The 10,765-nt window shown below is 44.3% G+C and overlaps 1 protein-coding gene across 1 annotated transcript; it reads right to left on the bottom strand.

Moving 5' to 3' along the window:
- On the bottom strand, positions 580–1,568 carry LOC109128021. The gene is made up of 2 exons (XM_019233685.1): positions 1,090–1,568; positions 580–1,018 (listed from the first exon to the last, which is right to left on the bottom strand). The coding sequence occupies exons 1-2, from the start codon at positions 1,566–1,568 to the stop codon at positions 580–582; spliced, it is 918 nt and encodes a 305-aa protein (XP_019089230.1).

The raw sequence follows: 10,765 nt of genomic DNA, 5'->3' as shown, positions 1-10,765 counted from the left end.
GTACCGTATCGGCACCCTTTGTTAACCTTAACGTAGCTTTTATATTATACTTTCGTCGTTTTAACTATTCGGGTACAAAGCGCAATGGTTGGTTTATCCTTATTACAAGTAGCGACACGGTTTAAATTTTTCAAGTTTTAATCAGGTGCAACGTGTGATAGTCGACTTATCCATAGACTGCGAGTAGCGACTCGGCTTATATTTTTAAATCAAGTGCGACTCGTGATGATCGGCTTACCCCTGATTTGCGAGTTGCGACTCGGCTTAGATAAAACGTAGGGACGTCGAATCGTTATTGGGCCAAGATAACGACTTATAAATTGTTACATAAACATTCTTGCAAACTTTGAGATAACCAAAAGGAAATTTTATTACTGGCATCTGTGTCCCGAAAAGGGACTGCCTACGTACCCCCCAATCAGGAGAGATCAAGCCGCTCGTAGTTTACATTACATGGTTGATCGAAATTATAGAAAGCGGGCTGTACATAGCCGAGCGTTTTTTGTTTTTTTTTTTAATAATAATAACGCTTTAGATGCATGGAATTCGAAGATCTGGGTACTGGCTCGCCGCTCATTATTAAGAGCTCGTACACGCCGGGGTGGACGAACTTGGACACCTGATATGGACCCTCCCAGTTAGCCCCCATCTTTCCGGCGTTTGGCTCGGCGGTATTTTTAAAGACCTTCCGAAGGACAAGATCTCCTTCGTCAAAGTGTCGATTGTGGACCTTCTTGTTGTAGTACTTGGCCGAGTCTGGTAATTCTGAATTCGCAGAAGTGCTTTATCACGCTCTTCTTCCAACTCGTCGAGTCTGTCGAGAAGCATCTGACTATTGAGTGCGGAATCCTGGACGAGCATTTTTTGTCGAAGACTTGTACTGCCGACCTCGGCAGGCGCCATTGCTTCCATCCCATAGGCCAAGAAGAACGGAGTTTCGTTCGTAGCCTGTCGCGGGTCGTACGGTAGGACCAAAGCACCCCGTCGAGCTCGTCGGTGCAAGCACCTTTCCTGGCATCTAACATTTTTTTCAGGCCGTCGAGTATACTTTTATTCGTTGCTTCGGCCTGCCCGTTTCCTTGTGGGTACCTCGGCGTTGATTTTCTTAACTTGATCCTCAATTTTGCGCAGAAGTCCTCGAATTGTAGGGAGATAAACTGCGAGCCATTATCGGTGAGTATTTCATAGGGAAGGCCATGACGACATATGATATACTTCCATACGAACAGCTGGACGTCTTTGGCTTTGATATTGGTGTAGGACTCGGCTTCAACCCACTTGGTGAAATAGTCGGTGAGGACGAGGATGTAGCGTTTTTGTCTTGAAGCGGCTAACAGGCCGATAATGTCTATCGTCCAACGCATGAAAGGATATGGGGCTATGCCGGCTCGCAGCAGCTCGGTCGACTGATGGATGATGGGGGCATGTCGTTGACACTTCTCGTATTTGGCGACATACTTCTCACAATCAGACATCATCGTTGGCCAGTAGTGGTCGCGCTTCTTAATTCGTAGTGCCAAGGCTCGGCCTCCTGAATGGTTGCCTCCGGCTCCTTCGTGGATTTCCATCATGACCTGCTCTGTGTCGAACAATAGGGCGTCTGATGCAGTCCATCGGAGTAAGTGTTCCTTCATTAAGGTATAGTGGGCAGCCTTCGTTTTCAATCGTCGTTTGGCCCATTTATCTGTTGGCACGTCGCCGTCTGCGAGATATGCGCGAATCTCGACTCGCCAATCTGTCTTGTCTTCATCTGAAGGAGGCTCAAACTGCCGTTGCGAAGTCGCAGTTTTCCAAGTGGTCCTGATTTCGTTGGGCTACTGGGATAATCCGTCAAAGATCGGGATCTGACGTTGAAGCGAGTGCTGCTAAAGCGTCGGCTAGAGCGTTGTCTCCTCTAGGGATCTTAATGAATTTGAATTCGTCGAAACTTTTGGACAGGATCCTGACGAGGTAAGCAGCCATTGGCTCGCTTTTAGTATTGTACTCGCCGCTAAACTGGTTGGCGACGAGTTGAGAGTCACAGAAAGCTTGGATTCGCTTTATTTGCATTCCACTAGCGAGTTTGAGCCCGGCGATGAGTGCCTCGTACTCGGCGACATTGTTAGTCGCCTGGAACCAAAGACGGAATGACTGCTCCATAATTTCCCCTATCGGAGAAGTTAATCGAATTCCCATGCCGGAGCCCAGGTGTGAGGACGCACCATCAACATACAGGGTCCACTGTCCGTCTGATGGATCGGTGGGCGTTGGCTCGGCTTTGCCTAATGGTAGTTCAATTAAGAAGTCGGCCAACACTTGGGACTTAGCGGCTGGGCGGGTGAGGAATTCAATATCATACTCGCTGAGCTCGATCGCCCACTTTGTTAATTGTCCGGACTGATTCGTACTGTGCAAAATAGATCGTACGGGCTGATTGGACAGAACGGCGATGGTGTGCGACTGAAAGTACGGTCGGAGCTTCCTTGCCGAAGTGACAAATGAAGGGACTTGCTTATATAGAAGATGGGCCGCTTCTCTCCTCGGTCGTCTTTGACGAGCACTCCGCTAATTGCTGACCTGGAGACTGCTATTCAAAGGAACAAAACCTCGCCGAACTCCGGCTTTGCTAGGATCGGGGGCGTCGACAAGTAGCTCTTCAGTTTTTTGAACGCGTCGTGACAAGCTTCGTTCCATTCGAACTTCCCTTTAGTTTTGAGAAGCTGGTAAGAAGATAGGCACTTATCCGTTGACCTGGATATAAAGTGATTTAAGGCGGCGATTTGTCCGGTTAATCGCTTAACCTCTCTGGCATTCCTTGGCGATGGTAGGTCGAGGATCGCCTTGATTTGCTTTGGGTTCGCTTCAATTCCTCGTCAAGTTACCAGGTAGCCAAGAAATTCTCCCGAATTGACTGCGAAGGTGCACTTGGCCGGATTAAGCTTCATTCCGTACTTATTTAGAGTGTCGAAGCATTGTCAGAGATGAGTGATATTATCGCTGGCGCATTGTGATTTGACCAGCATATCGTCTATATATACTTCGATGGTTTTGCCGAGCTGCTCAGCGAACATCTTGTTAACTAGTCGCTGGTAAGTTGCTCCCGCGTTTTTTAAGCCAAAAGGCATGACCTTGTAACAATAGATTCCTCTTTCGGTAATAAACGACGTCTTTTCTTGGTCGTCCTTATGCATGAGGATTTGATTATATCCCAAAAAGACATCCATAAAGGTTAAGAGTTTGTTGCCTGCGGTTGCTTCGATGAGTTGATCAATTCGTGGTAGTGGGAAGCTATCCTTCGGGCAGGCCTTATTAAGGTCAGTAAAATCCACGCAAACTCGCCATTTCCCATTCTTCTTTTTGACAACCACCGGGTTGGCTAGCCACTCGGGATATTTTATCTCTATTATGGACCCTGCCCCGAGGAGCTTTTCAACTTCGTCGTTTACCGCCGAGAAGCTTTTCTGCTTGACTGGCTTGTGCGTTGGGTCAGCGTTGAGTTCGTGAGTTGTAACGGTTGGATCCATTCCTTTCATGTCGGCCATTGTCCAAGCGAATGTTGCGATGTTGGTTTTGTGGAGAAGGATCAGCTCGTCGCGCATGGCTGGGGTTATCTCCGTTCCGATATTCACACAACCTTTCGTATCTGTTTCGTCAAGGTTCACTTCTTCTGTTGCGGTGACACCTTGCTGGATCGGAGTCGGCTTTCCGTCGGTCGGTCATGAGCTGTCGTCGCCGACCTGGCGCTTTTGTTGCTATAACTTCTTTGTTGTGTGAATCTTATGCTCGATCAGGAAACACGCCCTCGCGCTCTACTGGTTACCGCGTAACGTATACACACCTTTTGGGGTTGGAAACTTGACGCACTGGTGATACATCAATGGGACTGCGTTCATCTTATGGAGCCACGGGGTTCAAAGGATAACGTTATAGATGGTCGGGTTATTGATGACAATGAATCTGGAATATCTTGCTGTTCCCCCAACAAAGATCGGCAGATCAATGGTGCCGATTGTCATGATGAAATCTCCATCAAAACCGGTTAAAGAATGGCACTCTGGCTTGATGTCACTCTCGCTGACTTCCATTTGTGCCTGAACATTCCTGAAGATTACATTTACCGAGCTTCCGGTGTCGACCAGGATTCTTGTAACTTGGCTTTCACCGATCAAGAGTTTGAAGACCATTGGGTTGTTATGTGGCAGGTCTAAACCTTCGAGGTCGCTATTATCGAAAGATATTGGCGTGTTTGGGGAGTCGATCCTCGAAGGCCAGGATTTCTTCATCTCGGCTTTCTTGGTATAGTCTCTTATCGACCTGACCAAGTCGTCGCATCCTGCAAGTCTGCCCATGATCATGTTTAGCCATCTTATTGTCGGGGGACATTGCTCGGGCTGACGGTCCGTACGCGAACGCTTTTCATGATTGACATTTTCGGGAACTTCCATCTCGTCCCCACTTTTGTCGTCGAGTGTCTTGGAATCCTACACATATTTCCGAGTGATGCATTCGGCTCGCTTGATATCGTTCCGTCCAGGTCGGGTTGTCCTACTCCTGTCAGACTCGACGATTATTGCGCCCTTTTTATATCGTTCCATCAGGATTGTTTGGAGATAGCGACATTCTTCGGTTGTGTGGGTGGTGCTTTGATGGTACTCGCAGTATTAAGTTGTGCTACCCTCACCTCCCTCCTTCCGGACGTATTTATTCCATGGTAAGTCGGGTTGCTTACCATCGCCGATCGCGAAGGTTAGACGAGTTCGATCTTGATTACGAGTAAAATGCTGTCGGGGTTCGACGTGTTCGACCTTCGGTGCTACGACTGTTGGCTCCTTGGTCGCGATGCTTTTTCTACCGCATGCTTTTTTGCGTTAACAGCCTTTTATTCTTCAACCTCGATATGCTTTTCAGCCAGCAATAGTGCGTCAGCGATGGTCTCCACGTGTGATAAAGACAGCTCTTCCTTGAATCGGGATTCGTACCATAGTGCATTTCTGAGTGCGACGATGGCTGCCGCGTCAGGAATCGAGACATTGACGACGACTTCCTTAAATCATGTAATAAATGACCGGAGTGATTCATGGCACTCCTGAGTCAGGGCGTACAGGTCGGCGTGTGAGTTCTTGTTCTCCATCATGACAGAGAATTGCTTCAGGAACTCGGTTATTAGACCTTTGATACTGTCAATAGATCCGGACAGGAGTCGCGAGAACCAACTCAGGGCGGTCCCTATCAAATGCTCGGTGAAGAACTGACATGCCCCAGCGTCGTACTAATCCAGGTCGAATTGCAAGGGACCGAGCGATACTCTGAAAGTAAGCAGGAAATCCCTCGGATCAACTGTACCATCATAGTAACCAAGCCTCGGCTTAACTATCCGTCGTACTGGAGTGGTCGTGAGTCGTTTAGAGAACGGAGTTCGTTGGGTTGCTTCAAGCATGAGGTCCATCCCTGGTGCCTTGCTCGTCGCCTTTTGAAAGATAGTGTCCATTTCTTGCATTTTCTCCTTGATCTCTATCAACTTTGGGTCTTTTCCTCTACTGTTTCGCTCGTCGACTTGCGTTTTGGGGTTGCGTCCTTGCTCATTGGTCCGAATCTGTGGCCTTATCATCGTCCCGGTCGAGAGGAGGTTTGCCGGGATTTGTTGAACAGCGTGAAGATAGTTAATTTCTTCCTGGGAGTTAACATGTGTCGCGGTCAATGCGTCCAAGCGAGTGTTGGTTCGTTGTTCCTGTTGGTCGAGGCACGTTAGGATCCCGCAGAATAGCTCGTCTATACTGGAAACGGGCTGACTGTTGAGCAAGGTGAGTTGCGCAGGGTTCTGTGTTGCCTCTGTGGTCGTCGGGCTCGTTAGGTTCATCGCGATGACGAACGTCTCTGGACTTTCTGCCGCTACAGCCTTCCTTGGGGCGTCCGGGGTTGGAAGGACTGCTTGCTCCACTTGATCCGTCCCTGGAGTTATCGTTCCTCCCGACAAACTGATCTCTTTGTTTCCTTCTTTGGTGATTCCAGTCATCTCGTCTAGCTGTTGTAGGTCTGTTCTTCAAACTTTCAAAGAAGACTTCGACTTGGCTCCTCTTTCCTGGCGCGCCAAATTGTTGATGTCCAAATCGGTCACAATTAGAATGTTTAGTTCGGTAAAAAGGAGATCAAAATTCTCTTTCTAAATCGGTGTCGGGACACAAAAGGACGGACTACAACTTTGTTTAGACAAATTAAAATGACGAATGAAAGACAATAGACGACATGTGAGCTCATCGATTCTAACTTGGACGAGTTCTCGGTCGTTACTTCTATCCGTAATCTTTCTTTGCAGCAATCTTGCATCCCTGTTCACGGATGCCGTACTCCCATTTTTATAGGGATTTGTGTCGGTTTCTCCATCGAAAGAACCGAAATGCCCCTCCTAGTTAAAATGCATTTCTTGGGCTTCAATATACTTGGACCGGGCCAAGTTGTGGGAGTGAGAATCCACCCCAACACTCATGTGGATGTAGTGTCCATGAAACGTCAAAGTCACTCGAATTATGTAGCCTCGATGTTATTCTTTGTATATAAAAAATAAAGATTATCATATTTACTTCTTTTCCCAAAAATATTCAAAATCCAAGATATCCAATACCACAAAATTTTAGATTAGGAATGGTCATTTAGCTTGGAACCATTCAAAGACTTTCGGAAGACCTTTTGAATACAAGCTGGTTCTGACATTTTTGAAGTTTTTCTAAAGAAAACTATCTTTGTCATCAAATTGTGGTATTTTAATAAATAAAACGTAAAACTGTTGTTGTTGAGAATGCTTTGTTTTTAAACTGTTGAAGCTACTTATATATTATCTTAATATGCAGGTCAAAACACTTTTAGCGTCGAAAATGAGTCGCATATGCCTTAACAGTAACAATACAACAGTAAGTAATTCTTTTTCCATATCTTTTAGCAACAGAAAAAAAAAAATAATAATTCTGTTTCCACAACTCACAAGGTGTATATGGATTATCATATAGATATAACACATTTAAAAAAACTAATGAGTACAAACTATATATAATCATTGCATTTCTTAATCGTAGGAGAGTATAATTTGGACCACTGACATTGATGCAATTTTGCTCACAATATTCATCCAAGAGTGCAAAACGAATGATCCAATCAACGAAACCCAAATTATTGGAGTTTTATTTATGGCACAAAAAAATTCTTAATGAGCTTATCTAATTTGATTCTTAGATTACTTTTATCTTAATGAAGTTTGAATCTTTTTTATTTTGATTTTACTTTAGAAAGAGATCGAAGGAACTTTTGGAGAGACAACAAATCAGAACTCAACCCTGTTGAGAGAGATTTCTAATTCCCTTACTTCTTTATTCTATTTCTTACACAATTTATTCAGTTAAGATCTTATATTATCTTTCTTTGTATAAGAGTACAAGCAAAGGATATACGACGTGTTTTTTTTTCCCCTGCAATATGTTATTTTTATAAAAAATGTTATTTTTATAAAAAAAAAATGTTATTTTTATGCTGATTGTTGGATAATTCCAACTTGTATGACAAGCTATCTCCTAGGAAGTTGCCTTAAGAGATAGAATAGGAAAAGGAAAAGTTCCTAAAGTCTTAAAGATGTAATATGTTAATCCTAATAGGTTTAGGAAAAGTTAGAACATATAAATATATGAGTCTATGGAGAGGTGTTCCATGAGACTAGAGAGACTTGAGAGATTTAGTTTTTGAGAGAGTTTTCTAAATCAATAAGAGAGGTGTTCTTATATTCTTCAAGTCTTTGATCTTATATTTGGTATCAGAGCAAGGTGTGCTTCTGACCTAAAACCGGTGGAGAAGAACTACGACAAAGCATGGCGGCTGAAGCAAATCCACCGTTACGAACTAAGGATCTTGGAGCACCATCGATCCAATGTCCGTTACTCACACCGACTAATTACACAGTTTGGTCGATGAGGATGAAGATCATACTTCGAGTCAGCGAGGTATGGGATGTTATTGATCCTGGATCCACAGATGAAAAGAAGAATGATATAGCAACTGCACTTCTGTTTCAGTCTGTTCCAGAATCACTTATCTTGCAAATAGGAGAGCAAGATTCAGCCAAATCACTTTGGTTAGCCATCCGATCGCGTCACCAAGGAGCGGAGCGTGTAAAGGAGGCTAGGCTTCAAACTCTGTTAGCTGAACTAGAACGTTTGAAGATGAATGATTCAGATACAGTAGATGATTTTGCAGGCAAGATCTCAGGCCTTGCATCGCAGTCAGCATCATTGGGAGAGACCATTGATGAATCGAAACTTGTAAAGAAGTTTCTCACTGGATTGCCTAGAGCAAAGTTTATCCATATGGTAGCTTCTCTAGAGCAAGTCCTTGACTTAAACACCACAACTTTTGTGGATATTGTGGGAAGACTAAAGGCTTATGAGGAGCGAATTGGTGAAGTGAGTCCGATCGAAGATCAAGGCAAGTTGATGTTCACTAACACCTCTAATAATCGCGGAGGATATGGAGGTTTTAGAGGAGGATCAAGAGGTAGAGGCAGCTACGGTAGAGGAAGCTATGGTAGAGGCAACTTTGGAAGAGGTGGTTTCGGTAGAGGCAGGGGTCGAGGGAGATTCAATGGCCAAAACCAAGGAGGAGAAACCACAGAAGAGAACCAAAAGCAACAGAAGAAGGATCTGTCCAAAGTAATTTGTTGGAGATGCGACAAACCTGGACATTATGCGACAACTTGTACTAACAAGCCGATACAGAATCAGAATCAAGAGTCGAACCTGAATGAGACACAAGAAGCAGATGGACTTTATATGCATGAAGTTGTTTTCCTCAATGAAGACAAGGTGATTCCGGAGAATTATGATATCAACAGAGGCAATGCAAGTGTTTGGTATCTAGATAATGGAGCAAGTAATCACATGTCAGGAAATAGAGAGTTCTTTTGCAGTTTGGACGAAAGGATTAAAGGGAAAGTGAGGTTTGGTGATGGCTCATATGTTGACATTGTTGGGAAGGGAACCATTAACTTTGTTTGCAAGACAGGCGAGATAAGAGCACTCAAAGAAATTTACTACATACCCCAACTCAAGCACAACATATTGAGTTTAGGACAAGCAACAGAAGGAGGATGTGAGGTGAACATGAAAAAAGACTTTCTAACACTTCTAGACCCATGTGGAAGGCTGCTTGTCAGAGTTACTAGATCATCAAATCGGTTGTACAAGACTCCGATGGAGATTAGTTTGCCAATGTGTCTGCAGATTGACAGTGGTGAGGCTACATGGCGTTGGCATGCTAGGCTGGGGCATGTAAGTTTCGCAGTCATGAAGAATATGGTTCAAAAGGACATGGTTGTAGGAATGCCACACATGATTCATGAGAAGGATGTGTGTGATGTGTGTCTAGTAGGGAAACAAACAAGAGGTTCTTTCCCAGGTAAAACCTGTTTTCGTGCATCGCAACCTTTGGAGTTGGTTCACGGAGACTTGTGTGGTCCTATTTCACCACAAACACCGGCCAACAACCGCTACGTTTTTGTGCTAATTGACGATTTCTCTAGGTATATGTGGACAATGTTGCTTAGAGAAAAGAGCGAAGCCTTTGAACGTTTTAAAAGGTTTAAAGACTTTGTTGAAAAACAGAGTGGGTTGGCTATTAAGACTTTTCGAACCGATAGAGGAGGAGAGTTCACTTCAGGTGAGTTCAATCGGTTCTGCGAGGAGAATGGTATTACCGTACACTTGACTGCACCGTATACACCACAGCAAAATGGTGTAGTAAAGAGAAGAAACCGTACGTTGATGGAGATGACAAGAAGCTTGATGAAGGGAATGTTGATTCCAAATAATATGTGGGGAGAAGCTGTTCGCCACTCGACTTATCTCATCAATCGAGTGCCCACAAAAGCATTGAATGGTCAGACTCCATATGAGTGTTTCATGTCTAAGAAACCGAATATTGAACACTTGAGAGTGTTCGGCTGTGTTGCATATGCAAAGGTCAATGGACCACAGTTGAAAAAGCTGGATGATAGATCAAGGAAAGTGATCAATCTCGGTACAGAACCTGGTTCTAAGGCGTATAGACTCTATGATCCGATTGCAAAGAAAGTAGTGGTCTGTAGAGATGTGATTTTTGATGAAAATAAGGCTTGGGACTGGTCATCTGCGACAGTGGGGTCAGAAGGTGAACCAGGAGCATTTAAACTTTTCAAAGAAGGTTTTATAGAAGATGGTGGTCAAGAAAACGACCAGCAAAATGCAGACCAAGAAGCTATAAATCACGATAACGAGGAAGAGGAAGAAAATGAAGAAGACAATGAGGATGATGAGATTGTAGAGAACCAAGTACAACAACAAGCTGCAGTAGTACAACAACAAGCTGCGGTAGTACAACAACAGGCTGTAGTAGTACAACCTTTGGTGACAAGGTCTGGTCGTGTGGTAACAAAACCACGACATCTCAATGATTATGTCTTGTTTGCAGAAGCAGAGAGTTGCAAGCTGTTCTTAACAATTGATGGAGAACCAGAGAATTATCTTGAAGCTGGAAAGATAAAAGAGTGGGTCGATGCTATGAGAATTGAACTAGATTCAATTATAAAGAACAACACTTGGGAGCTTGTGGATAAACCAGTTGGTGTCAAACCTATAGGAGTTAGGTGGGTCTACAAACTCAAGAGAAAGGCTGATGGTTCGGTGAATAAGTATAAAGCGAGGTTAGTTGCAAAGGGGTATGTGCAGCAACAAGGTATTGATTTCGATGAGGTTTTCGCTCCAGTGGCAAGAAT

This window comes from Camelina sativa, chromosome 12 (assembly GCF_000633955.1).
Source record: "Camelina sativa cultivar DH55 chromosome 12, Cs, whole genome shotgun sequence".
Lineage (NCBI taxonomy): Eukaryota > Viridiplantae > Streptophyta > Magnoliopsida > Brassicales > Brassicaceae > Camelina > Camelina sativa.
The sequence above is the reverse complement of the archived record's forward strand: the minus strand, read 5'-3'. Positions and strand labels throughout refer to the sequence as shown.